Source organism: Neodiprion lecontei, chromosome 2 (assembly GCF_021901455.1).
Source record: "Neodiprion lecontei isolate iyNeoLeco1 chromosome 2, iyNeoLeco1.1, whole genome shotgun sequence".
NCBI classification, from domain to species: Eukaryota; Metazoa; Arthropoda; class Insecta; order Hymenoptera; family Diprionidae; genus Neodiprion; species Neodiprion lecontei.
Window position 1 is genome coordinate 4,469,674 of NC_060261.1, and position 27,994 is coordinate 4,497,667.

General features: G+C 35.7%; 1 protein-coding gene across 5 annotated transcripts in view; it reads left to right on the forward strand.

The window, feature by feature from the left end:
* LOC107226914 (WD repeat-containing protein 47) overlaps positions 1-27,994 on the forward strand; it is a 103,728-nt gene that overhangs the window by 45,882 nt on the left and 29,852 nt on the right. For all 5 annotated transcript variants that reach the window (XM_046730125.1, XM_046730123.1, XM_046730121.1 and 2 more), the window contains exons 4-5: positions 4,685-4,798; positions 5,012-5,093. In XM_046730125.1, the coding sequence (XP_046586081.1) occupies positions 4,685-4,798; positions 5,012-5,093 (196 nt within the window). The remainder of the gene's footprint in view (positions 1-4,684; positions 4,799-5,011; positions 5,094-27,994) is intronic.

Sequence of the window (27,994 nt, forward strand, 5' to 3'; positions counted from 1 at the left end):
ATGTACCACAAGCCGACGACACCGCGTTTTCGTATAGCGGAACGTGTCAGCGTCTCCGTGAACAGTCGGCCGGTGTACAGTAAGCAAAACAGTCATACGAGCACCTGTAGCAGCCGAAGTGTTTGCTCAACGCCGCCATGTGTTACACGGTAAATTTTACACTCTTGTATGGTTTTACTCACGCTTTTGACGCTCGCGTTGTTATTAAGTACGCTGACAATGAGAGAAATTTTTAGTTCCGGTTACCGCTCGGTACTTGACTATTTTCATTTTTTACCACAGTCGATAAAATATAGTTCTAGGTAGAAAATGAAAATTAGTTTTCCAGTATCCGTTGCTATTCTTTCTCATTACGATCGCTGTTGCTAGATTTTCTCGCAACTGTTGCGAAAATTTAACGCTCGTGCAACGATAAATTAACGTTAAAGCCTTGTTTAACTAAAAAAGTTGAGTAGACCTCAGAAACTGATTCAGCGTTGCAATAACCGAAAAAGGATCGACAATGGCGCAAAATGGTTACGTGAACCTCGTTTTTCGCAATTCCAGCATTATTCGAACAGTTTTTTTTAACGATACCTGTTTAACTGAATTTTTCCAGTTACTGTAAGAAATTCATTTCAATTTTCCTCAGTGTACCGAGTTTTCAGTTATTGTTGTTAGAAAGCAGGTTTAAAGTAATTACTTTATTAATCACGTTCGAGTGAAATTTACTTTTACTGTAAGGTATAAGTTGTACGAGAGGAATTTCAGATTCAATAAAGTCGTACGCAATTATCGTTAAGTCGTTTTGACAGGGTGGCCATATGCTTGGAAAACTTGGAAAAGAAATCTGGAAATATCGGGGAATTTAAAAGACGTTATGGAAAATTTTTGGTTTGGTAATAGAAAAAATTGTAAATATCAGTTTTCTATCATAGGAGTTGAAAATAGTTTTTTGGGATAAAAAATTTTTCTTTTTTTCACTTTGAGAAAAGAAAATTTTACCTTATATTGACTTTTTTGTATATTAGATATATTTTTATTTTTCAATTCGACTTGAATTTAAACCGAATACAAAGTTAACGAGCTGAACAACTTAGGTTGTAGTAACTTACTAGTACAAGGGAAATATCAGAGAAAACTGGATCTTGAGTCATGGAAAACCTGGAAATGTCATGGAATTTTTTTTTTTTTTTTTTTCAAAAATTTGTAGCCAGCCTGTTTGACGAACAATTATAAATTGTCTCAGAATCGTTAAAGGTACTTCCGAAAATCTAAATCGTATCTCACTCGCGTAATTGAGTCAATGAAAGTTATTCAAACTCGTCGAAAGTCACGTAGAGAGTAATTAATTAAACACGAACTCATTTTCAATTCTCTGCAACACAGCTAAATACGTTGAAAGTCATTTGGAGCCATTTTCAAGTGATAATGGAATCGTTACGAACCGCAAAAAGATACTTTGAGACATGTTTCAAGTCACGTTTAACCTCTTATTAAATCACTCGTGACCGTTAAGAATATTTTGGAACGCTCGAAGGTGGTCTTAAATTGTGTCAGGTAAACTTTCTGATTCTTTTCCACTTAAAATCTCTGCACAACGATCAATTCTCGGCATATCGATTGCAGGTATCTGCAATATCATCGACGGTTGTGTTCGGAATTGTTGTTTAAATATTACCAACGCGCTTAAAGTATAATGCAGAAAATCTCGGATCGCCTAAAAGAATGTCGATCCACTGATTGCGGTGACTGACTAAACGAGTGGCTGACTCATATCCGTTGAACAAGCTTCACGGCTGTTTGTACTCCAGGAATTTTGTTCTCTAACAATGGGCGTATGTATTTCAATTGTGCGTTATATGCAGTGCACAAGCAAATCTCTGACACTGAACATCGTGACGCAGCTGCTGCTTATCGTTCTACGTACGTACAAAAGGCGACTCTGATGAAAATGATTTACACGAATTTTTAAGGATATTCGGACGTTTCGTACGAAAGTTTAAACATGCGTACACTGAGAAAAACTGAGTAAGACAGGTATCGTTAAAAAAATTCTTTGAATATTGTTGGGGTTACGAAAAACGAGGCACGCCTAACAATTTTGCGCTATCGTCGATCCATTTTTTGTAATTGTGAGGTTCACTCCTCTTTTTTAGTTAAACAAGGCCTTAACGTCTGTTATTGTTAAGAATTAAATTTTCACAACAGTTGCAAGAAAATATAGCAACAGTGATCGTAATGAGAAATAATAGTAACGGATACTAGAAAACTAATTTTCATTTTCTACCTAGAACTATATTTTTCGATTGTAGTAAAAAATGAAAATAATTAAGGACCGAGCGGTAACCGGAACAAAAAATTTCTCTCAGTGTAGTTTCTCATAAAAATTTGTATCTTTTCAGTGAAAAATCTACGAGATATTACAATTTTTAACGAAAATCAACAACTCTTCACTAAAAACTATGCATATTTACAATTTATATTTATAGTATGTTTAAAAATTCGTAATAGTAGCAATTTTTTACCAGGGAAAGCATCGCTGCAGCCACTCGAGTCATGTTATTCATAACTCGTGATAGAAATTTGTTTTAGCATGACTGAAAATAGCTTTCGGAATAAGCAAATGAAAAATCGAACGTCAATGGTAATAATAATAATACTAAACTCCCCGCCTGGTGCGAGTCATTTTTGCAAACAAATGACGCCTTCTGTTTGACTAATGACCTGCTGGAATTTCGGATCTCATTCTTTTATGACCCCTGGAATTTCGAAAGCGAAAACCTGCAGGTTCGTCTCAACCTCGGGCAACCACATCTGTTGAGCTTTCGACTTTGCAAATGAGTCGAAAAACTTTTGAATCGAATCAAAATCACAAGGATTAAATCATTTCGAACGTCCTCAATTATAAACATATTAAAAGGGAATTTGAAATTTTTCATATCTCGCTAATACTTGTTGAGAGCTTCATTTTCATCACGTACATAGTAAGGATGTTGTTCAATTTTTGTTCACCTTTTTTTCACCGTTGCAGGAATTTTAGTAAATCTTTTTCTCACGCAGAAAAAGGTTGAAAAATTTATAAAGGTTTTAGATTTGCATTTCTTACATCGTTTTCATAGTAAATTAGCCCTCATTAGATCCTCATTTAAATTTATCAGGGTGATGCACAGTGTGCAGTTTTAATAGAGCGTAAAAAGGCGAAAATTCATTGCGCGCAAGGTTTCTCGCTTAATATATCGCGTAGCACAGAATGCGAACTTTCCTGGCATAATCTACTCGCGAATGCCAAAAAAATACTCGTAGGATTTTTTCAATATCTTCATTTTGAAAGAAAATATATCATTTTTTAGAATAATGAAAAAAAACGAACCGTTCTTCAACATCGAATTTAGGGCATCTCACTTCCAGCTGACAATTTTGGCAAAATCCTATGACAATGCGTGAGAAATGCTTTGAATAAAAACCAACTTGTAAAAGTTTCGGGTGAATCGTTCGGAAACCGTAGGAGAAACCTTGCGCGCAAGTTTGAAAAACCAAAAGTGAAGAAAACCGCATTCAGAGTTTAAATTCTCAAAGAGTCGCAGTACGCAGACTCATGAAAATAAACGGTCTTCGACCACGAAAAATTGTTTTAGATCCAAAATCTCTTTCCTTTTTTTTTTTATTCTACTTCCACTACTCCGAAGATTCCCATCCTTGACAACGCTCGTGTATTGTCTCAGCGTATAATCCGCAGGAATTCAATGCCTGCAAGCGTCATAGGCGACGCATGCATGCGGACCTGGTTGCAGGGTAACGGGCTTTTCAACTTGTCTGTAAAAATTATTCTGATATTATGTATACCTCCATTCCGTAAGCGATTCATGGTAAGGATGAAGAAGATGATGATGATGATGATGATTATTATTATGATGATGTTGCGACTATACACGCTCGGAGGAACTATTCGTACCATAATACGATACAACCTGTTATAATACAACAGTAGATTGTTTAGCGATCACTGCTGTTGGTTTCAAGCTGCGCGCGCAGATGTTTGAAACGGAAAAGGAAACGGAAATTCATTGTGATGCTCGAGGCGTCTCGAATATTCGATCATTCTTTATTCCTTCTACACCTTTCTGAATTCCCAATTTTTTTTTTTATTTCTTCACCTTGCGACGTATAAGAGCGACCAAAAAAACTCATCGACATCATTCGTAAACGGTATAAATTTTCACCCATGCGTTAGTTTTTCCAGAAAGAAAAATTTTTCCCCAAAACTTGAGGGCGATGTGTTATATAAATTCAAAAGCGAGGGAATTTTCGCTAATAAAATTGAGTAAAAAAAAAAAAAATAAAGGAAAGAAAAGAAGATGCGTCGTCCAATTATTTATCGTTTCGTTACGGAAAACAAATATTTGTCGTATCAATCAAATTTCAAACTTGCGCTTGATTGACTGCAAATATTCGAAAGTATGAATATTACATTCATACAAATGTCGGTTACCCAGTTACGCATGAACGTACGCGTGGAATTGAACAAGATTTTCTTGTGCAATACCAACATTTTATACGATTTGCGTACGTGTAACACGTAACAACCTGATGCATATTTATACATATATATGTATATCTGTGTACATTTGACCTGCAGTATTTTTCTTTATTGATACTTTGTCAACTTGTCTAATGTTCTTTTTTCGCTTCTTTTACGTTTCAGGATGAAACAACCTTTGAACAGCAAGGGACCGTCGCCTGTTCATTCAAGCACACCGAGCAGATCGGGAATCCAGTCGCCGAAACCGGCCACAAATGGAACGACGGATCCTTTGTCGTAAGTATAAAAAAACAAAAAAAAGAAAGAATGAATTTTAAAAAAATCTAAGAACAATGGAAAAACATTGAAATTGAAATTTATCGTTAGAATCGTTAGCGTCGTTGATGTACAAATATCTCGTTGCTAAATTTTTCTCGTTCTTTTTCTTTACTTTTTTTCTCTCTCTCTCTCTCTCTCTCTCTCTTTTTGTTTATATAATCAATTTTACAGACGACAGAACTCAACGTCGAATAATTTCTACGAACAAAGACTACAGGATGGAATTTACGACGTTGTGAAACCTGCGGTCAAGGTAAGATCAATCAGCGATACAGTTTGCAATTTCGTTTATTACCTGTCGATTTTTCCTCAACGATAAATTGTCGTTTTGCGTTCAAGTACGACGTTCAATTATAAATGGACGTACTGTTTTTTCCTCGCACGTATATCGCGTCCGTTAACAACAAACAGCGACACACTTTTTTGCGTACGTTACATGTGATAATATCGTCGATGCTAGTGCAAAGATCGCCGGGGTTACGATTTCGAAACGTGACAATTATACGCGTATAGAGACGGGAGTCAACGATCCTTCTACGATCGGTACGTCACAATTTACGATAGCTTTGGATACGCGTTGTAAAGAAATGCGTTGAGAAATACGTCGTGTAAAAGATATGAGTGAAAAAAGAAAAAAGAAAAGTAATATGAAAAAAATCGTGCACGCAAAATTGGGTCGACGTTTTTACGGTTCTTCTTCACGGAGCATTTGCAGTTCTTATCTTTATTATTATATACAGCGTGAGGGAAATGCAGTCAAAGAGTTTATTCAATGCATTTGTATCTTTACGAGTTATATGCCGACCTCTTATTCGATAATTTTTATTGCACAGACCGCGCAGTTGTACTTATAATAAAAAAACTTGTGTTTTATCACTCGACGATGATTTTTTTACTTCGAAATTGGATGTGGAAGGTTTAGTTGAAACGTAGAAGTGCGGAGGAGAAATTGAACACCACGCTCCTTACCACAATTACCGTAATAATTGATCCTCATTGATAATTACTACTCAATTTATTACACCGTCTGTTATAATTGGTATAACGAACAGTAATCGTCGACCTCGTTACATTCATGATCTAGTTTCGTATACGTTGTCATCGGATTATCATCGTTCGATTTACCCTCTTTGTATCTAAAGTACAAACTGCAAATTGCGGTGCAATTAAATCGACGAGTCATCATTCTCGATGTAAATTATGTGCCTGATATAGGCGTGGATTACTCGTGTTTAAAAAAATAAAACATCCAACGTATCGTGAGTTCGATAACTATTTTTGGATGAAAGATAATACAGAATATGTGCTTTTAGTCTCGGATGACTAACGGCGATAACGAAAAACTTTTTTTCTTCTTTATCTCCGCGTGATGTATTGCCGAAAGTATGTGCAACACATTTTCAACTATGTAAACACGTACAGGAATTTAAGATTGGGGATAAATATTTTGACAGCTTGTCTCTTTCATTTACTTCTACTTGTAATGTTGCACGTTCACATATTTCAGGAAATTTTAAGAATAACCAGAACTGCGCAAGTGCAAGTTACTTATAGGAATAGAAAGGGGAAATTTGTTTTTAATAATTTGTAAATTGAAACTTTTGTTGATAGAATAAAAAAGGATTTTTTAAAGAATTTTTCTAGGTGTTTTCAAAATTGATTTACGTTTTCAATTGCATCGATTTAATTTAAATTCATCAATCGCAACTTGTTAACAATTTTTCAACGCATTTATAACCGATTTGGACTCGAAGGTTGAATTGTTTCTAAGAATGGATGCAATGATTCGATTCGCTCTGCATATTAGGAAACTAGCGAAACACCGACAAAGGAAAAATAGACTTGCTTTTCAAACGCATCCAGAGAAGTATTAACGTTTTATTTCTAACTTTAACGTTATACTTTACGTTAAATCGTATTATTTGGCTGTGATGATGAATAAAATGATGAATGACACTTCAACAGCTTAATTTCGTTAAAATTTGAAATAATTAATTTCGTTTTTCTTGTGTAAAATGAATCGCCGCAAATTCCTACTTACCATGTAGAGACTCGGTCATGGTTGTTTTCCCTATTCAGTTCGTTTTTTCCTGAGGTGAGTTACAATTCCGCAGCATTGATAATTAAATGAGGCCAAACTGCGATTACTTATTTGCAAAAAACTTACGACATATATATTTCATCTCCTTGAATTCTTTTTGGATTTTCCTTGTAAAGAATATTCTTGATGCAAATCCCTACATTACCGGCACAGCCGGGCAAAAGCTGAGAAGCAAACCTTTTCATAGCTTTTTTCTGCAGGTTCGATAATTAATTAAATCAGGCCGAACCGCGATTGCTTATTTGCGAAAAAATCACGTGATATATTTTTCATCTCCTTGAATTCTCCTTAGATTTTCCTTCTAAATAATATTCTCGGTACAAATTCCTACGTTACCCGGCGCAACCGGGTAAAAGCCCAGACACAAACCTTTTTCTAGAACGTTTGAGGGTAGGAGTTACCCCCGCTCTGGCTGACTTTATCGATCATCGGAAAAAATTTTCCGAATTACGCTCTACGTTACCATAGTTTTTATTCTCATTAGATACAGTTCCCGAGATTTACGCTCAGCTTTTTACCCTCATTGAAAAAAATCCCTCAGCATTGCAAAAAGCTCACGTCACATAATTTGCATCTCGTTGAATTTTTCTTAGATTTTTCATCTAAAGAATATTTCATCCAAACGTTTGTCGGACTAATTATTAACGCGTTATAATTTACAAAGGCATGCATCCTTCTTTTTTAAACTACAAAAAGAGGTAGGGAAATTTTCCAAAAAATTTTGAATAACTTATTGTTTTGATTAATATGAGTACATGCATATTATGAATATACGTGTTACATCGGTGATAAATTGTACGGTTGAAGCCCACACGAAAATATCGAGAAAAGGAGATGAAAAAATGCTAGCGCACGTAAACGTTCGATCATCACTTTAATAATAACGACTGACGCTGTATCGTTTTTTTTTTTTTTTTTTTTTTTGCATTTGTAAGTATAATTTTTCAAGACGCGCATTATTCTGCCATTCATTAGTTAAAGTGGTAAAAATTTTGCAATCCCGCGATTATTATGCATGCGTAACGAAAATACTTCATTACGCGCAGCATGTTTATTCAATCATCGTTATTGTCATACATATTTTAACTGCAGATTACGCGTTCTGTTGATTGTTTTTAGAGCCCTAAAATGGCAAGTATATATGTGGGTGCAGGATCGAATGGCGTCGTTGATTATTATTCAAAGCTTCGACTGCTAATCACCGGCTTTTAATCCTATCATCTTCTAGTTTCATGATGAATATGAATAAAAAGATTTTATTCGAATAGCTCGGAATCTGTGGGCATAATCGGTGATGATTATAGGTGACGGTTATACGTATCTAGTTTGTAAAACCGTAATTAATAAAATTCAGCTCTGCGTTCTTGAGTATAAAAAAATTCAATCTGTGGGCGCGCGATTTTTGCAATATTTAATGTCTTGTGCACTTTTTAATATCCCCGCATCAATTAAATATCACCGAAACTACGTTCTAATATATTTTTCATAAAAGAAAAAATTCACCAACGTCTGTAATATAAATTAAATTTCGAGTATAATAATTCAAGAAATTTCACTCATCTCCGTAATCTGTACTTATTCCGATTTTCTTTTTCCGCTGCATCTGTCTTGTCGATGCGCGTAAAACGAAACGTGTATCCGAAATCCTTCGGGAATAATAAATTTTCTCTTCAATTCTTCGAATCTTTAACTTAAATTAAAATCACCAAGGAAATATAAATTGTATATCAAATTCTGCGCAATGAAAAAATTTTACTCCCCGTTTCTAAATAATATGTTTAATCTCTAAAGATCGTTGCGAACGTATACGTTCAACGCATTTCCAATTATACCAAGTTTTTTTTTTTTTTTTTTTTGCTTTCTTACTTTTTTCTTCTTTTTTTTTTTTTTCTCTTTTTCTTTACTCCACTCCGGCTGTTTGTTCGGTTATTGAATTACACACCTTAGATATAATAACCAGGCGTTGGTTTTCCACCCACGCGGCGGTCGCGCTTCGCCGCCGGTTCACCTTGGCAAGACGATACGACTGTATTCATAAACTCGTATGCGTTACAAAGACGCAAAAGAAAAAAACAACAGCAATCATTCAAAAACAGAATTTTTATAAATTCAGCAGAACTGTTTGAAAAAATATTCAAAATACAATGTGAAACGAAAATCGCGATCAGTTTGATCAGGTATTTGTGATTATTTTGAAAGAAACGTTCGTAATTTGATTACAATTACAGTTCATTGTTACGTTTCAATTTTTCATACGCATAGCAAGGATTATAATACCGTGCAATTTATTCTTTCGTTAGTTTTACTCTTATAACGTTTACGTCATATTTAATGTATGAGATATCCCGATTTCTTTACCGGATTCTTATATTTTGCACGTAATCGGCGCTGGACTTTGCATTTTCAAAATGATATTTTGCAACACGCTTTCCGTCCGGGAAATCGCCACAGATAATTACGCATTCGAATGTCACGTAAATCGTAAAGTTTCCTGCCGGTGACACACAAGTGTTGAAACAAGTTATACGGATATTGGAAAATTGGAAAAATCTAGTTAATCGTAATTTGTTTTCCCGCAGGTTTGTTGTGGAAAATATTTAAAATAACCGAATTACTTTCGTTCACCGATCGATTCAAAGTCGTATATGAAATCACACGATCTTCGCTTTGGCCACGCGTGATTTGACGGTTAATTATCAATGCGACGCGTGCGACGTTTCACGACGTTCTTTTCTGCTATCTATCTTAGACTTTTAGTTATACGGGTATACCTACGTGATGGGAATGACGAATCGTTGTGTTAGACGCACGCGAGCGTCAGTCCATCAATGATTTGTCGGTTGGGTAAAATATCATCTAAGCGCAGCTCTCTCAGAGTTTGCAATTAATTAAGCACACCCACCTATTACGGTAATTCCGTTTTTTTACTTGCCGTTTAAGCTGATTAGCCGTGCAAGGGGATTTATTATTTTCCTACACGTCAATCTGTCCGTTGATAGGGAGAAAAAAGAAACTCTTCCCTTTTTCCTGGCTACGATCATTGAGCTAAAAATAATCGAACAAGATTCGATCGAATCGGTAAAAATTAATCGATTTATCGATTGTTTTTTTTTTTACGGTGCATTTGAACCCAAATTTGAGTAAATTTGAAAAAAAAAGTCTTGAAGATAAAAAACATATGAAGGAAAAAAAGAACAACAATAACAAAAACACCGACAACAACACCAGTCATTGCGCGGATGAAATAAAAATTTATGAATGCCGATCTAGATTTTTAGGTTGCTAGTATAACTATTACAACTTTTGAATAATTTACGATGCGTTGGAATTCTCGACTCCGATCTGTCACCCGTTTATATATTCATTGCGGAATATAAGTTGATCAAAACTCGGTTAAACGTATTCGTGTGAAAAATAACAACAAGACAAAAAAATATATACATATATATATATATATGTACAAAATATAAGAAATTCAGAATGCGAAAAATTCTTCAATTTATAGATGTATGCATTACCTACATGTAGGCCACTTAATCGGAGTTGCTCGAGACTAGAAATACCGTTCCAATAAATTGCAAACCGCAATGATTACAGAAGATCGTCAGGTATGCGCCAGACGTCGGTCAAGTAGGTATCTACCTTACACATTAACCGGATAGTTGGAAAATAATCGAATCTCCGAGAATGTTGTTTTCTTATTTTATTCGTTTTTTTTTTTTTTTGTTTACAACGTTATATCCGATGTAACGTGCCATGCAGAAAGAAGCAAGATTAAACGGTAATGAATCAAATTAAGAATCAAGAAAAATCCTTGATCTTTCACAAAAAAAATTTCACTCCGATCGATCGGTGAAAGAAAATGAGTCCGGAAGTGAAATCGCAATTGAATATTTAAATTGTCCTTACGACCTTAGACCTCGAGGCCTCGATTAAACGTGATGCACCGAGAGAAATTTTTAGTTCCGGTTACCGCTCGGTTCTTAAATATTTTTATTTTTTACCAGAATCGACAAAATACAGTTCCAGGTAGAAAATGAAAATTAGCTTTCCAGTATCCGTTACTATTCTTTCTCATTACGATCACTGTTGCTATATTTTCTTGCAACTGTTGCGAAAATTTAACAACAATATTCGAACAGTTTTTCTAACGACACCTGTTTTACTCAACTTTGTCTTCATTTTCCATTGCCTTGTTCACTTTTTCACCTTATAATTCAACGGGGACGGTGTCGGTAAGGGGGGGGGGGGGAAGACGGCAGCATAAATGACGAGTAAGGAAAATAAAAAAAATGTCTAACGGTCCGCACCGAGCCGCAGTTAGAATACGTACTCGGTCGAATCGGTAACGCGTTCACGTTATTTCACGGGGAACTGTGGGTGTAATGCACTTATACCTTACAGGTTATATCATGCATATTGTGCATACCTTGTACATATGTGCGAAGTTATAAGCGCAGGCATGTAGGATGCTCGGATAATCGAGGCGAAAGACAGTCTTTAGGCATTCCGTGATCCGTGACATTCTGCCATTTATATGTACGTGTTTATGTGTGTATGTGTGGGTAGGCATGCGAATGCCGATTTCTAATCGCGAAGACAATGTCTACATCGTGATCAGTTTCATTCGCGAATTGAATTACGTTCAACGCGCGAAGAGAAGAAAGAGATGAAATTTTACTGGAAATTTCAAGGAAAAAAAGGAGGGACGCGTCAGGGATTTTGGTTGAAAAATGGCAAATTTTAATCTGTACACAGTGGTTTCACAGATTCTACAGTAAATTCTTAATTTTGCAAAGTATATTTTATCAAAAAACCTGATGTGTCCCACTTTTTTCCCTGTAGTTTTGAGCAAAATCTTCTTCTGCTTATACACTCCGTGCGTATCACAGAGAATTTGATTGTATTATATGTTTGCAAATTTTTCACAACCTTCAATATTAATTATTTCAATTATGTATTCAATGATTCTTTCCTTTTCATTTTCCGTTTAAGAAAATTAATGCAATTATTTTCTTAGGATTGAATTACATTTTTTTTTTTTTCTTTACCTCTCTTTACTCGAGCGCAGATTTATTTTTGCTACGATTAGAAACTGTAATAGTTTTAGAACTTATACGTTAAGAAAAATTTATCCTTCTCATTATATTAATACATATTTACAATTTCGATTTAAACGGTGTATAATATAATTTTACGGATATGTGAAATTTTTAAAAATAAATTACTAATCACTTGCGATTGCCTAATTTATAATCGTTGAAATTTTTTATTTTATTTTTTTTCACTCATTCAGAGAAAATATCCAGGGATTAAAATAATTAATTGACGGAGTTTGAATGGAAGGAAATTTTTTCAACTAGTGTTATACTCGAGAACGAAACATTTGAAAAAGGGGAAAGAATTTACCCTAGAAAATTGTTTCATGTTCACCGCACTCGAATTTCGGTATCAGGTTACGCTTTATACGTATACCTAATACATGTATGTGGGTACGTATAAATTTGTGAAAGTGTCACCGATGTGCGAAATCGGTTTTTTTGCGGTTTATTCAATTGCACGAATGCGAATGCCGACGACGTTCGCGTGTCCCACTTGGCTGCAGCCAGTTAAACGACATATATATATAATACATATATATGTATATTAGACTGCCTCAAAAAAGAAAAACGAAAACTATATTTTTTATTTTTTTTTTTTTTGTCGATCTCCCACTTCGCGAAATCACAGTTTTTAACATAATATTGAACCTCGTGAAAGGAAATCAACGTGGGAATTTATTAAGCGATGCCGTATCGAGATTTTGTATTCGTCATTTAATTAACATGTAAGAAATCAAATTCTGATAACCGTTTTTTTTTTTTATAAAAGGGACGGAACTCTGTACGGTAGCATTTGAAAACTTATATGTTTTCTTCGAATTGGTGCGTTGTAGACAATTTTCATTACCGCACGATTTTCAAGATATTCAACGTTGCGTAAGATCTGGTTTTTCACCTTTTCGAAAAATGAGTATCTACGATAAATTTCCAGCTTCCTCAACGACTAAATACTATTTTTTAAGGATCAAAATCTGACGCACGGAAATTTTTAATGTCAAAATAGTATTTATCAAAACAAAATATTTTTTTTTCTACACGAAAAATTAGGTAGGTAGAAAATGAAAATTAGTTTTCTAGCTGTTACCGGAAAGTCTGGTATCCGTTACTATTCTTTCTCATTACGTTCGCCGTTGCTATATTTTCTTGCAACTGTTGCAAAAATTTAACGCTCGTGCAACGATAAATTGACGTTAAAGCCTCGTTTAACTAAAAAAGTAGAGTAAACCTCAGAAACTGATTCAGCGTTGTGATAACCAAAAAAGGATCGACGATAACGCAAAATGATTAAGCGTGCCTCGTTTTTCGTAATTCCAACAATATTCAAACAGTTTTTTTTAACGATACCCGTTTTACTCAATTTTTCTAGTTACTGTAAAAAATGAAATTTTTCTTAGTGTTGTTATTTATCATTAAACCGCTGTACATATGTTATATATATATGTATACATTTTATACTCAAGTTTTATTTTTGTTTTTTCTATGTTTATTCCTCGAAATTTCTTTCTACACTTACGTACACGATATTATCATAAAACACTGCTAATCGTTTTACCACCGTCCAGATAATTAGCAAGTAACGAAGCCGTGTTTTCATGCGTATAAAGCATGCGTCGGATTACCGCGATAAGGCAAAACAACGCATTACGCAATTCGGTAACATCAATAGACGGCTTTGTGTTATTACGGCCGTGTATTCCGGGAATAGATAAAGAAAAATAAAATAAGTAAACCGTGAAAAAATATCGACTACGCTTTATTTATTTTTTTCCTAATCCCACGTTAATCCCGTCATCATTCACGTGGGAATAATTATTATTTAACGTAGGTCATACGCACAGTGTAGTCAATTTTACGATAGGTTTTACAATTATGTACATGTAATACGTATACGGTTTTTGTTAAAAGTGTGCCTCGAAATTATTTTTACGATCGTGCAATCAATATGTGAATTTGATGTGTATAGTCTTTTTTTTTTTTTTTTTTATTGATTCGTTTTCCGTTTTTGTTACTTTTCGAAGCTTTTTCAAATTCATGTGTTTGCCATTCAGCAGACTAATTTGGATTTATAGGATAACCGGCGATTCGTTCTCAGGAAAGCGATGAAACTTGTCTAATCGCTAAGTAGGAAGAAAGAAAAGAAGAAAAAGCAGAAGTGTTAATAGCATAATTTGGCAAGAATTTTTCACTGCCGTAGATATTTAATTTAATTACAATTTCGATTTCCGATATTCTTCTTTTCTACTATTCCTCAAAAATTTTCTAAACGCGATTAATCGAGCTAAATGTATGTTTTATTTTTTAATCTTCAATGACGAAATTTGAAAACGGTCTAGATAAAAGCGAAATAATATCTTCTTTCATAGAATTAAATTTGACTTTCTCTACGATTTTAAATACACCATTGAATTTTTTTAGTCAAATTTTGCGAACGTAAATATATAAAAATATATACCGAGACAATCTCTTGAAACTCGAAAATGAACCGCGCATGCGCGAGTTTTATCGGCTGTCAAACTCTTTCTGCCGGCGACGCGGTTGATGCGAATTTTCGAGGTTAGAATCTCGAATAATCGAGGCGGTGTCTCGGAAATGTTTGGGAAGCATTTGTTATCGGGTCGAAAAGTTGATTCTTCAAAGAACGGTCGGAATTTAACGCTTACGCTCTTTGAAAATTCGAAACGTCCACATTTTGCGTAGGTTGGCCCGCCTGCATCGCGGACAAGAATATCGCTGCGGGAAGATTTCGCCGACCAATGAGATTGAATTATTTGGCGCATGCGCGGTTGATTTTCGAGTTTCAAGAGATTGTCTGGGTATATATTACATAAAATTCTATAACTTCCTCACCTTATCTAGGTAATAAATAAAATTCATATTCAAGTAGCGTGTTCGTTTCTTACGGTACTTCATAAAAAAAAAAAAAAATATTACCATAATATTCTTGTCGATTTTCAAAGTATGCGTTTAGTTTGTTCATGACAAACAGCTGGATGGTGATGATCGTCGCGCGGCTGCTCAAGTTTATGATCTATCACGTACGTACGTAAATATACATACATTCGTAACTAATGACGATATCGCTAGCCCATATAAACTATGCCCATATAAATGTGCATATACATGTATATACGTATGCCTAGATGTAATAGCACGTGAGGCTGTATTACTCATCGCCAAACGTGTCCATATTATACACACACAGTCGACCTTGGCGAAAATTTTCAGGTGAGAAGATCTATATATGGTTATTAGCTTCGCCAATTTTATCTCTTGTTATTGACACGGACTTTTAAACGCGATTAGCGTATCTCCATTACTTTTTGCGTAACAACTTCCGGCAACACGAAAAGCTTTGAAATGACGTCGCAAGACGTAATTTAACGATGAATATCTTAATCAGCGATCGACGATTCGCTTTGTAATTAAATCAAATGACCGCGCTACGAAAAAAATAATAATGATAATAATAGTTCAAAGGTCCACATTTTCGTATCCGAATTAGATTGATAAATAACCAGATAAATTAAAATTGGATGTTTTTTTTTTTCTTGTTTTTTAATGTGTAAGAACGTGATCTATCTATCTATGATCCAGATCTAATCTGTGTGTTCGTAGATCGGAGTCTTGGGTCGTTATACAAACCTCTCGATCAGCTCTGACACATCTTGAAACCATCTAAAATATAATGCTCGTACACGTGTCTGTAAATGTATTCTATAATCCCGCATATTTTTACTCATCACGATTGTTGCTCGTGGACGTTTGTTATACAGTTATTCACATTTTTACAATGATATTTATCCTCCGTCGGTGGACGATATAAAACCATAAGCTTGACCTAATATGGCGTCCCCAGTTCCAGAGGAGGACAACCAGCTCAATGATCAAAGCTTGTGAGATCGAGACGCGGGGCGGGGATTCCCAGAGTGTGTGGCGGCAGCGGCACCAGCATAAGCAGTTGAGCTGTATGTTTTAACTCTTTACTTACTCCGTTGCTCGAGCAGATCGAGTTGGGCTCTTTGCCGCAGCGATCTAGACGCGTCAGGGTTCTCTCACTTGGCTCGAGGATACACCGAGTTAGTTGTGCTTCGCCGGTTCTTGTTGGCGGCTCATTGCCCGATCTCGCTTCACGTGTCCGACATCGTTGGTTGTCAGGTTGCCTCCCGAAATCGCGACGCGTTGTTGGATTTCGAATTTTAATCGCAGTGGTCTTCTAGTCATTGCGAAACGCGAGACTATTGTAACCATGACCACACAGTGATTGTCACAACGAAGTTGTGATCAGTGAAACGTGGACTGTCCTCTGAACCTGAAACCCAGACTACGAAGTATTCAAATTATGTCGTCATCGGCGAATCCTCAGGCTGCGATCAAACGTCTCGAGGCGTTATTCAGGGAGGTGAAATTGGAACAGGACAATGCGAATGGTGCTGGTAGTGGTGGTGGTGGCGGTGGTGACCTGCGGATTACAGTTGAGAAAAAGGTCAGTAGATGTTGTGACGTTCATGGGAAAAATGCAAAGGAGAATTGCGCCGTTGGTCGGAGGAGCTCGCTGGGCAGTATTCTGATGCATCAGCATCCGGGAACCAGAAGCATCCACAGAAAGGAGAGTCTGACAGGATCGACGAGCGTTCCGTTGAGCAGACAGGAATTTCATCCCTCGTCGTTTCCAAACACTCTTCGTCGAAATCCCCTCGGCGCTTCAATGGGATCCATAAATTCAAGCCGGAGAGAACCGCACTCTGTTTACGGTTCGAACACCATCGGAGGTACGGGACTGCGACGTGATCCGATCGGTAGGTCGATGGGATGCCTGAAGAAGGACACCACCTCCAACTACAACAGTCCTCTGCGTCGGGATTACGTAGCAAAGTCAATGACCAGTCTCCAGAAGCCACCAACGTCGATTGGAAACTCGAACGGTAACCTTAAGAGCCTTTTCGGCAACTCTCAGGGCAGTTTGTTCAGGACACCGTTAGCAAATGGGAACCTCAAGAGCTGCATCGCCGGATCGAACGGCAGTCTCAGAGGCAATCTGAACGTCACTCTCAGACCCGACAACACTCGGGGTGTTGGGTTCAACGGGAACTTGAGGAAAGACGTACCGTCTAGGCGAGAGACTTTGAACAACTCTCTTAACGCCAACAGACGCGGTTCTTTCGATCGGAGAAGGTTCTCCACCGATTCGCTCGAGAACTTGAAGAGAAACTCGTGGGACACGGGACGTAGAGGATCTTCCGGATCGTCCGGAGGATGGGACGATCCCATTTGGGAGGAGGAGTGTGTCAACAACAACTTATCGGAGAAGGTAGGAGTCCCGGGATTAGATCAGGTTTTGATCGGTTTCTTACCGTCCGTAAACGGTGGGTACACCTTGCTCGCTCCCTCCGAGATAATGATCCATGGGAGTGTAAGTTAGGTATGCATCCATGTTCGCGTACAACAACGTGCAGCTGCTGCTCTCAACGGCTAGGTCAGCCACGTTTCCTTCCAAGGAATTCAAACGTGTGTTCGTACTCTACGCATACGACGTTAAGAGACTCGCGTTCTCGTATCGCATTCACGCCAATCGTTACTCATGAGACTCCCTAGGAGTCGCCGCCTTTCGCAACACGTTCGTGACTAACCGGAGTCGTGCAATGTCTTCGACCATATGACCGCCATCCGTTCAGGACACAACCGGCTGACCATGCCATGCACGGTGATTCAATGACGTCATTTCAGACATCGCCAAATGTTCCTACACTTGGTATTCGAGTATATAATATTCGACGATTTCTCGGTACTGTGAATTTTATTTTCCGTCAAGTTTCCGAAACTTCTTCACTTTATATACAATGAAACGTGAAAGACGTACTTCAGAGCATATTATGAAGTTGACTATATTATGTATATGAATTTTGTCCTCACGTTGATTTTTCATCTTGTCGTTGGATTTCAATCACTTGGGTACGGATCGTCTCAAAAATGGGTTTCAGAGAGCGGAATTCCTTTATTTATTTATTTATTTTTTTTTTTTTCTTTTGAGGTAAGATTCCTCTTGGTACATAAAATGGTGTGACGTTGTTTTTGATGGGCCATGCTTGTTTTTTTTACGTAATATGAGGTACTTATTGTTCATACTCGCATCAGCGATGAACGCATGCTTGGTCAAATATTGTCTCTCGCGTTTTCGTATGTCATTTACTCTCTAATCCCTCCACGTATCTATCTTTCTCTCTCCCTCTCTCTCTTTCTCTCTCTTTCTCTCTCCTCTTCCATTCTCAGTCACAATTCTAATTTATAGAGACCTTCACCCGGTACAACGGTGTAACGAATGTTCGTTTATCCTTATGTTTTATCGTTCTTTTTAGAAAGGTGAATGTTGATTTTCTTTTTCTTTTTTTTTTCTCTCTCTCTCTCTCTTGTTTTTCGTTTTCTCGACCGGTCACAGATCGAAAATAGCCGGGTGATCGCATCTCGAGCGTGATTCTTCATTCATGTATTTGGTGTGTAATATTTGCTTTTGGTTCCTTTTTTCGCCGTACGATATACGCGGTTATTATCATTATCGATTTATCACATCATTCGTTACAACATTTACATATGTATGCCTATAAAACACAGACGATATATCACGTTACTTTTCTTCTTTCGTCACATTTATCGTGGACGCAAAAATTAAAAAATTTTCGTGTTTTAGAACAAACGTGGAAAATAAAAAGCTGTTGTTTTTTTTTTTTTTCCTCCAAGTTTCTTTTCCTCTTTCTCTTCCGATCGTGTGTTAAATTCGCGTGCCGCTGACTCGAGGTAAAAACTGATTTCCAATGCGACACACGTATAATCTCGTTTCTTTCTTCCGTGTCAATATTCTACACTTATATCTTGTACATATGTATACGTATACAATATGCGTGTATTCGCAGTTTGCGCCTGACTTTCGTAGGCTGACATTCGCTTTTACATACGCATAGGTAAACACGTACGTACATACCTTATACACCTTACGCATGAACGTGTAATGAATAAATTTTGTCTCTGTTTCATCGATATTACACATCGACAGTTTCATAATTCGACAAAAATGTACCACGTGCATGTATATTTTATTACGATTATATTGAGTCTGGAAGTTGCGATTTTACATTAATATAATAATACAGAAATAATTTCAGAGAGACGGTTCAATTTTCTGCGCGCAAACTTGATGTTTACATGTATGAATAATATTTCCGCGTATATTATAAACAAGGCATTACGTATACAAGATTTTCCGCCCACACACGTGGATCTAGATATGGCTGTACTGTCTCGGCAGAATTCTTCAAAAGGCGCAGAAGGAGAGGAATAAAAAAAAAAAAAAAAAACGCAGATCGCGAAAAACTGCAAGAGATCGAGAGAGAGAGAGAGAGAGAGAGAGTAAAAGAGAATAGAAAAAACTGGTATTGATAAAAAATGTGACTAGCAAATATGTTATATCCGTGCGTCATTCTTTTATATACACATGATGTATTATATATATATATATATATATGTATATATATATGGTGTACTATAGTATAACGCGAATGATACGATCGGTGTATTTACGGTCATTATGCAAATCGTTGATGTTCGTTCATGCGATGAATTCTTTCTTTTAACTAATCGCTATTATTGTATCATGTATGATTTATCACCGATGGAAACGAACGCACGATTCGCACACGTCGTAAGAATTTTCACGGCTGTTCTTAACAGAAATTTGGAATGCTAGAATTTGAAGGAAAAAAAAAAAAAAAAAATTAAAAAATTAAAAAAATGTCAAACACCGAGTGAAGTATTTTTATTTTTTCGCGAACAATTCGGAGGAATTTACATGACGTGAATTGAAGTAAAGTTTTGACATTTTGCATGAACGTATAACGCTTAAATGTATCAGTGCGTTTAACTATTATGTTATACGTCACGTAGGCGTAACAACGAGACAGATTCTGTGTCAAACAGTTAGAAAGCATCGTTGCGTGTTTCTCTCCTTTGTGACACAGGCATTGTAACGTTATTGCTGACTTTGAATGATTCTTTTTTTTTTTTTTTATTATTTTCATCCTTTCAAGTTTCTTCTCGTTTTTACACAATATTCGATTCACATTTCACCCTGCATAAGTTGGCAATGTTCTCGTTTCACAAGATAATATTTCATCGATTTTTACACTAGCTATTCTTATCATAAATTATCTACTTTGAAATCGTACGTGCTGGTTCAGAGTTTGGATTTTTTTTTTCTTTTTTTTTTCTGCTGCTTTCTTTTAGACGATTTTTTTCGTTGTTGCTTTTGCTTGACAAAGTATCATTCACACACCCACATATATATACATATATATATACACACACACACACACACGGTTTCATCCCCGTTCTAACGAGTGTTGCAGTCTCTTTTTAAACTTCCTCTTGTTATTCTTCTACTTTTCAAATGATGAAAAGTGTGTCGCATTCCTTGGTATAGTATATGTATGTAATCTGTGGCACCGGTTAACGAACCCCCGATCACCAAACACACGGTTGTTTGTATTCTATATAATGTATACCGTGAGTTTTCTTTTTTACTAGCCTATCGCAATGTATATAATAGATACATCGCGTGGGTTGAATAGCTTAAAGCCAGTCCCTTCCCTCTATTGAGTGCTCTCTCGTAAACGATTTAAAGAACCGGTAAAAAGAAAAAGGAAAAAAAAAAAAAAAATATCATCGAACAGGAAACAAAAAGTCTGATGCAGTATCGATAATCTTAACGGTTCATCTCGAATATATTATATATATATATATGTATATACATTATACGTATACTTTGAACACATGTGAATGTGTGTATAATATGATATAATTGATGTACACAATGCAGACTTTTATTATTATCCATTCTTTTTTCACTGTCTATTTTTACTATGAATAATTGAAGATTTTTGAGTGCGTGGAATTTTTATAAAAATTTTTAATCAAATCAATCGATGCATGTATAAACGAAATGAAGTTTGAAAAGAATTTGCAAATTTTGCATTGCATTTAACCCTTTTAGTCACACGTTATTCTGTGGTTTTTTGGCTCGCTGATTACGAATCTGACATCAAATTACAAAAATTCGAGATGTCGGATCCAATATGGCGAACGAAAATTTCAAATTCGATCTAATACGGTCAAAAAACTCTGCCCAGTGGTTTTTGGAGTCGCTGATTGGATTCGACACACTGAATTTTAAAAATCTGATTTCAGATTCGCAATCAGCGACCCAAAAACTTGTAATTTACGTAAAACGTGTAGGTACGCGTATAGAGGAGTAGCCTTTTCGGAAAACTAATTATTCCTTCAATGTTCACGATTGTTTTTCAATCAATTTGTTACTAACAATAGCAATTCCCATTGTATCGCAATAATTGCTCTCGACTGTTGAAAGTTTATTAGCATAATATCATAAATAGCAAAAAAAAAAAAAAAAATGACGTATTAACCTAATTTCGTACGCAGCCTAGGATCTGGGAAAAATTTTATCTAATTCATATTTAAAAACGTTTAACAATGAGCGATTTGCAATTAAAATACGGTTTAACCATACATCATACTTTACGTTATAACTGTATGCGTATAATAACCTCGTGCGAGGTGTTAAAAATTACCGGATGTTAATCAGACAACTCGTTATATTTATACCTATAAGACAGTGTGCGGTGTGCCAGAAGAAGAAGAAGATGCAGACCGGAAGTTTTCTTATTTCTTACAAGGATTTTTTACTTACTCGTGGAAAACAAGTATAGCGCATACCTTTAACGTATAATTAGCTAGGTTATGTTTATACCTATATATGCGAGTATTGTAAGATAATACAATCGGGAATGTTTATCGCACTGGAAATATTTGCGGGAATTGTAACGCGACCGACTTTCCTTGATTTATACAATTTCGAGTACTTTCTATATTATCATTATCATCATCATTGTTATTATTATTAATTTACTCAACTATGCAGTTATTTTACATGCGGTAATTACTGAAGCCCTTTACGTATGCATTCGGCTTTCATTTTGAATTAACCCGTGGGTTTTTTTTGTTTTTTTGGTAATTCGAAGCACTTCGTCAACTTTTTCACGATATTCAAATTCTTGAATGAATCGTCGATTTTATTTATCATTCTCGATTCTCGCAGCCGTAATATTCGGATAACCTGATATTTGTTAACGGCAGAATTTTGTTCCTTGGGAAATTTTTTTTTTTTTCTTTTGTTCATTCCGTCTCTGCAGGTTTTTGTAAAATTCAATCTCGAAGAAAGTCGGTCTGCAATTTCCGTATCTGTAAGTATAACATTCGAATCCAGGAAGTTGTACTTGGCCTTACAGCCGCATCGTACACGTGAATTAATTATAATTGTCGATGTGCGTACGTATTTACCGGATATCTTTCTGCTTTCACTCGCGTTTCCTGTAACACGTATTATATATATATAAAACAAAGTTAACGTTGCATTACGTTATCCGTGTAATACGTGAAATCTTTCAAAAAGACCAAATACTTGTGTATAAAATTCGTAACTTTGTTGTAATTCAGGGGCGAGATTGAAGTTCCGAATATCAAAAATTCCTAAAGCGTCTAATTATAAATTATTTTATGGCAAAACAGGGAGTAAAGAAGTCAAACTTTGAAGAAACGACAAAGTTTCGAACGATCGGAAAACCGACGGCTCGACGTTCCGAAATGAAAGATTTCAAAAATTCAAATCACGACAGAGCAAAGTTACGAAAAGTAAACTTTCGACGGAGTAAGCTTCCGTAAAAATATCGAAAATCTGAAACGAAGAAAGATCAATCAAAGTGGTGAAATTTCACCGAGTCAGAAATTCGCGTAACTGAAAATCTTCGATCATTCCAAATTTTGATGCTTCAGATTTAAAAATTGTTTCATTTTCGCAGTTTCGAAACTCTGACGTTTCGTCAAAGTTTGATTTCTTTGCTTTACGTTTCGTCGCCATAAAATTCGGAATTCAGCACTTTCGGAACTTTTCAAAGTCGGTATTTCAGGCCCGCTCCGCACTTCAAAACAAAAAAAAAAACAAATTACTCTCGAAAATCTCTTCACTTGCGTGTAATCATCACTCTGTTATATTCTCGGTCAGTCTGTGCAATAATTTCTTCGCGACAATATTTCTCTTGCAAAATCAAAAATCAGCACGATCTGTCATAAGAAAAAAAAAAAAATAAAAAAAAAAAAAACACCTTACTTTATCATACGGATAGATAATAGCGGTAAATTGTGCAGTTGCGTTGACGCGGTTTTATTTTATACGTTTGTCACGGTTTCGTATTACCATAAATCCATTTAACTCGGTATGTCGTCCACCTACCTCCGCTATTGTTCGAATTTAATTCACCGTTGCGACCCGATTTTTAATTACTGCAGATACTTTAAACACAGATATGCGCGTGTGCGTGAGAAATATCTCGAATCAATCCCCCGTATAATGTACAAATATTATACGCATCCGAATAATATATTTCCGTAATAACATTAATGCATATAATCGTAATTATTACACGATGTTTAAGTCGTGCTTGCGATTCCTTGTTACTTGTACGCCTCGAAGTTCGCGGTTTTTAGCTTGGCTTTTTTTTTTATTCCCTTTGTTTTGTTACTTATTTTATTCTCTTGCGTATTTATATAAAGCTACCGTAAACCCGCACCGTCGGCGGGTTTTCACTGCAGTTTCCGCGTTGCGGTAGGATAGGTAGATATAATAAATAAATGCGGTAGTGACGTTTAAAGTAAGAAGCCGCGTGTGCGGCGGGCGTCGCGTGCTGAGAGAAGAAAATGAAAGTTGTCTTCTCATTCCGATTGTATACGGGGCATTCCACGCCAATTCGACCTGGATTTTATCCTTGACCTCTCGGATTTGCCGCGCGATTTTTTCTATTAATTTTTTTTGACTCGGTTTGAATTTTCTACAATATTTAGAAACGATGTTTTTTTATCGAACGATCAAAATTCAAAATTTGAAAACATGCTGAATAATCCCGCGTCAGATATCAAACATTTTAAGCTTGGACCCGGAGCGGACCGATTTTCCCTTCTTACCGTTATCAAGCTTTATCCAAAAAAAAAAACCGTAAAAACAAATTAGAAGCGAAAGTTGTTTTATTACGAATGGTTGCTGAAACATTTTTACACGTCACGCGGGATTTTTGAAAAATCTATTCATATTTTGCGGAATCATTTTATCGTTTGTAATTTTTTTTTTTTAATCGTCAAAAGAAAGACGGGAAAAAAATCTATAAAAATGTTTCAGCAACCATTCACAGTAAAATGGCATCCGCTTCCAATTTTTTTAACGTTTTTTTTTTTTTATTTCATAAAAAAGGCTTGAAAACGGTAAGAAAGAAAAATCGGCCCACTCCGAGTTCAAGCTTGAAAATTTTTATATCCGACTCGGGATTTTTCATAATTTTTACAAATTTTTAACTTTGGTCGCCGGCGATAAAATCGTTTCTAAAAATTATATGTATAAGATTCAAATTGAGTCATAAAAAAAAATGGTAAAAAAAAAAAAAAAAAAAAAACGAGTTCCTTTCGAAGTGAGAAAAACCGCAGAAAAAATCGCGCGCCAAATGTAACAGGTCAAAGGGTAAAACCTAGGTGCACGAATTGGCGTGGAATGTTCCATACGTAAACGCTGGCCGCATGGCCGTTCCGTTTCTGCCGCGGCTTTTTAAAGTCTTGCAACACCGCAGAAATCGCGAAACTCTCTTTACCAGCCGGTATTCTCATTTTATTATATATATATTATATACACTTGAGACATTCAGACTTGTGCTGCTGGAACGCCGAACGATTGACGAAGGGGGGGGGGGGGGGTTCGGGTCACCTGCCGCAATGCCTCTTGTCAGTGAGATATAAACCTCTCGAGAGATACGTGGGCAGTTCTATTTTACTCCGGTTTATCTACCGATCATCGATCATCGATCATCGATCTCCTCCGACATCGCGATCGGCTCGAAAATCGTGATTTTTTGTGAATATCGCACAGCTTTTTTGGGGATAATTTTCTTTTTACAATGAGAGGACTTCCGTGTTTTGACAAACAAATGCCGTGTCAACATCTTTACGATTTTAATATTAACGACGGAATATCACCCGACTCGTTAGAGTATCAGGTAAGAATTTCGATTCTAAGGAATTTATTTATCATTGCACGTGCAAGTTTTCATTATTTGAAAGGAAATTAATTTCTTTGTGGTTTTGGTATTTTTTTTTTTTTTTCGTTCATATTTATTATAGCGTAATTCTTAAATTCGCTCGTTTCGTCGTGTCTATTTTTCTGATCGAGAAATTTGAAATAATCGAATCAACTTTGCTGTCATTGCGATATATATATATATATATGCATTTTTTTTTTTAAATTATTTATTTGTTTTTATTCACCTCTCTACGTGTTACCGTCAAATGACTATTTTCTAATTTGTCAATTTACGTGCAATATAGTTTTGCAAGTACCAGTTTTCAGACGTTTTGCAACGCTGTAAATGCGGTAGAGCTCGAATTGTCTTTTTTCAATTAAACAGCTGCGGTTATAGTAAACAATGATTACCTGAAATTCGTTCCGTTAGCAATTGTCCGCAGATTGTAAAATAATTCATCGATTTACCGAAAGGATTTTATCGTTATTCTCGCTGCTATTTGCGAACTCGCAATTCATATGAATTGAAAATTTTCCTTTACGCAGGAATTCGTCGAATTTTTCTTACGCTATGTTTTAATAACGATCGCAAAATGCAGATCGAAAGAAACACGTTATTCTTGAATGTAAAATGTAAAAACAAAACAGCGACGATTAAAGTTTCTTTGAACAAAAGTTCAAGTACTGATGCAAAAAACGTATCCGATTTTTAAATCCGTGAAATCGACAAGCTCTGTCTTTGGTACATCGTTAATCTCGGTGTATAAATGTGATTCGACGATTATCTCGGATCAGGATCGCTGAGAGACTTGAAAAATGAGTCAGCATCAGCAGCGGCAATAAACAGTCTCGGTCTTCCGAACTTGACACAGATTCGGTTTGTTTATTCAAAACTAACGAGCCGGCGCCAATTCATCTGCCAAATTTGGCGCCAGATTTTATAAAATCCCCCTCTCTCGTTTCCTTCGTTTTTTTTTTTTTTTTTTTTTTTTCCTTTTTACCAACAGACAGAAACCGATCGTTGGTCAATTTTTAATCAGTAATTATTGTTATGTTTTTTTTTTTTCTTGCAAATTCTTTTCATTTCATTCGGTGAAAGTTACGTTACGTGGCGTTTTTGTTTTTTTTTTTTTTTTTTTTTTTCACTTCATCGTCTTTGCTTTTTCTTTTCCGTATCAATCCGTGAAGAGAAAACGCTCGGATATTTATCTGCCGTGGAAATTGCGCAACGGTTAATTATTATTATATTTAACGCGATTGCACCGTCGACACGACCTTGTTACACATGACGAATACCGTATATGGACGTCTATGTACAAACTTTCATGCGGCAGAGATCGTCGTTTGCATATCGTGATATTGATATTCTTTTCTAATAGCTTCGAGGGATCAGTTTTGTCAGATGAACGTGCAGATGTATTATTAATGAACGGAAAAGTAATACCGAATACGCGAAATGTTTAACAGCCGATAGGATTGACGAGGATTAAGTACTCCCGTTTATTTATTCATTTATTTATTTATTTATTTATGAAATTTTCTTGTTTTATTACATGTTTTATTATCCTGAGGCGCAAAAATTCGTGAGATGTTTCAATGCCGTTCGTAAAGTTTATTTGCCTTTCGTTCATTCGAAATTTGTCTCAGACGTCGTGATTATTTGTTGCTTTATGTTTTTTAATCGACAAGAAAAAAAAAACAAAAAAAAAAAAAAAAACGACCGTACCGATAATCAAATATCTTTATCCTGAAGTATATCTATAAAATTTGAAACGAAATTTTCGTCAACGTTTCTGAAGGAATCACTTTCTTTTTTCCGCAGATAATTCCTCAGGATATGCCGAATCCTTGTACGTAGATAATCTGAAAACAAAACTCTACTTTCCAGGTAGAGAAATTCGGCGAATAGAGAAAACGGCAAAAAATTGTAACAATCTATGCTACTACTTTCATCCCGATCAATCAAGCCGGTATTTCGTTTTTCGTGTTGATCGCCTCTTTTTTTTTTTAGGTTTTTTTTTTCCTCATTCACGATTCACTTCTCTAACCTTGATCGTTTTAATTATTTCGAAAGGTAGTCGATTCAACATTCCACGAACACGTTTACAATCGTCGAATTCACGTTGATTTATAATTATTAATCATAATTAATCGAATCGTTTGAAAATGTGGGAAAGTTTTTTTTTTTTTTTATATATGTATATATATATATATATTGAGAAAAAAATGTCAAAACCTATAATATCGTAATGAGGGGAGAGAAACGAAAATGTATTCAAGTTAACTTCTCCTTCTCTCGAACTACTTATAAAAACTAGAGAATTGTAATAACAAAAATAATAATAATAAGAATAATAATAATTCAGGTACTATAATACATATGATGTTCATCGTCTCATAAATATTACACAAGTTTTGTTTCAACTGCGTTTTAACCTCTACCGTCAAGTGTATCGAGCAATAACCAAACATGGTAAACCGTAGGTAGACGTATGGAATTTGCATTTTTATTCGCAATACTGTTTACGAGCGTTTATAAACCGCAGCTCTCACTTACGAGTGTGTATATATATATATATGTATATATATATGTCGTAGGAGGTCTGTCGTATGAATGTTGGAAAATATTTTCACGTTATAGATATATGTATGTAGAAAATATGTATTATATACGCAGGAGCAATCATTTATATTATATGGTGTGAAAGAACGAATCTTGTGCAATCGATCACAGTCTCAAATTTCAATCTAATTGTTTTATATTCCTTATGATT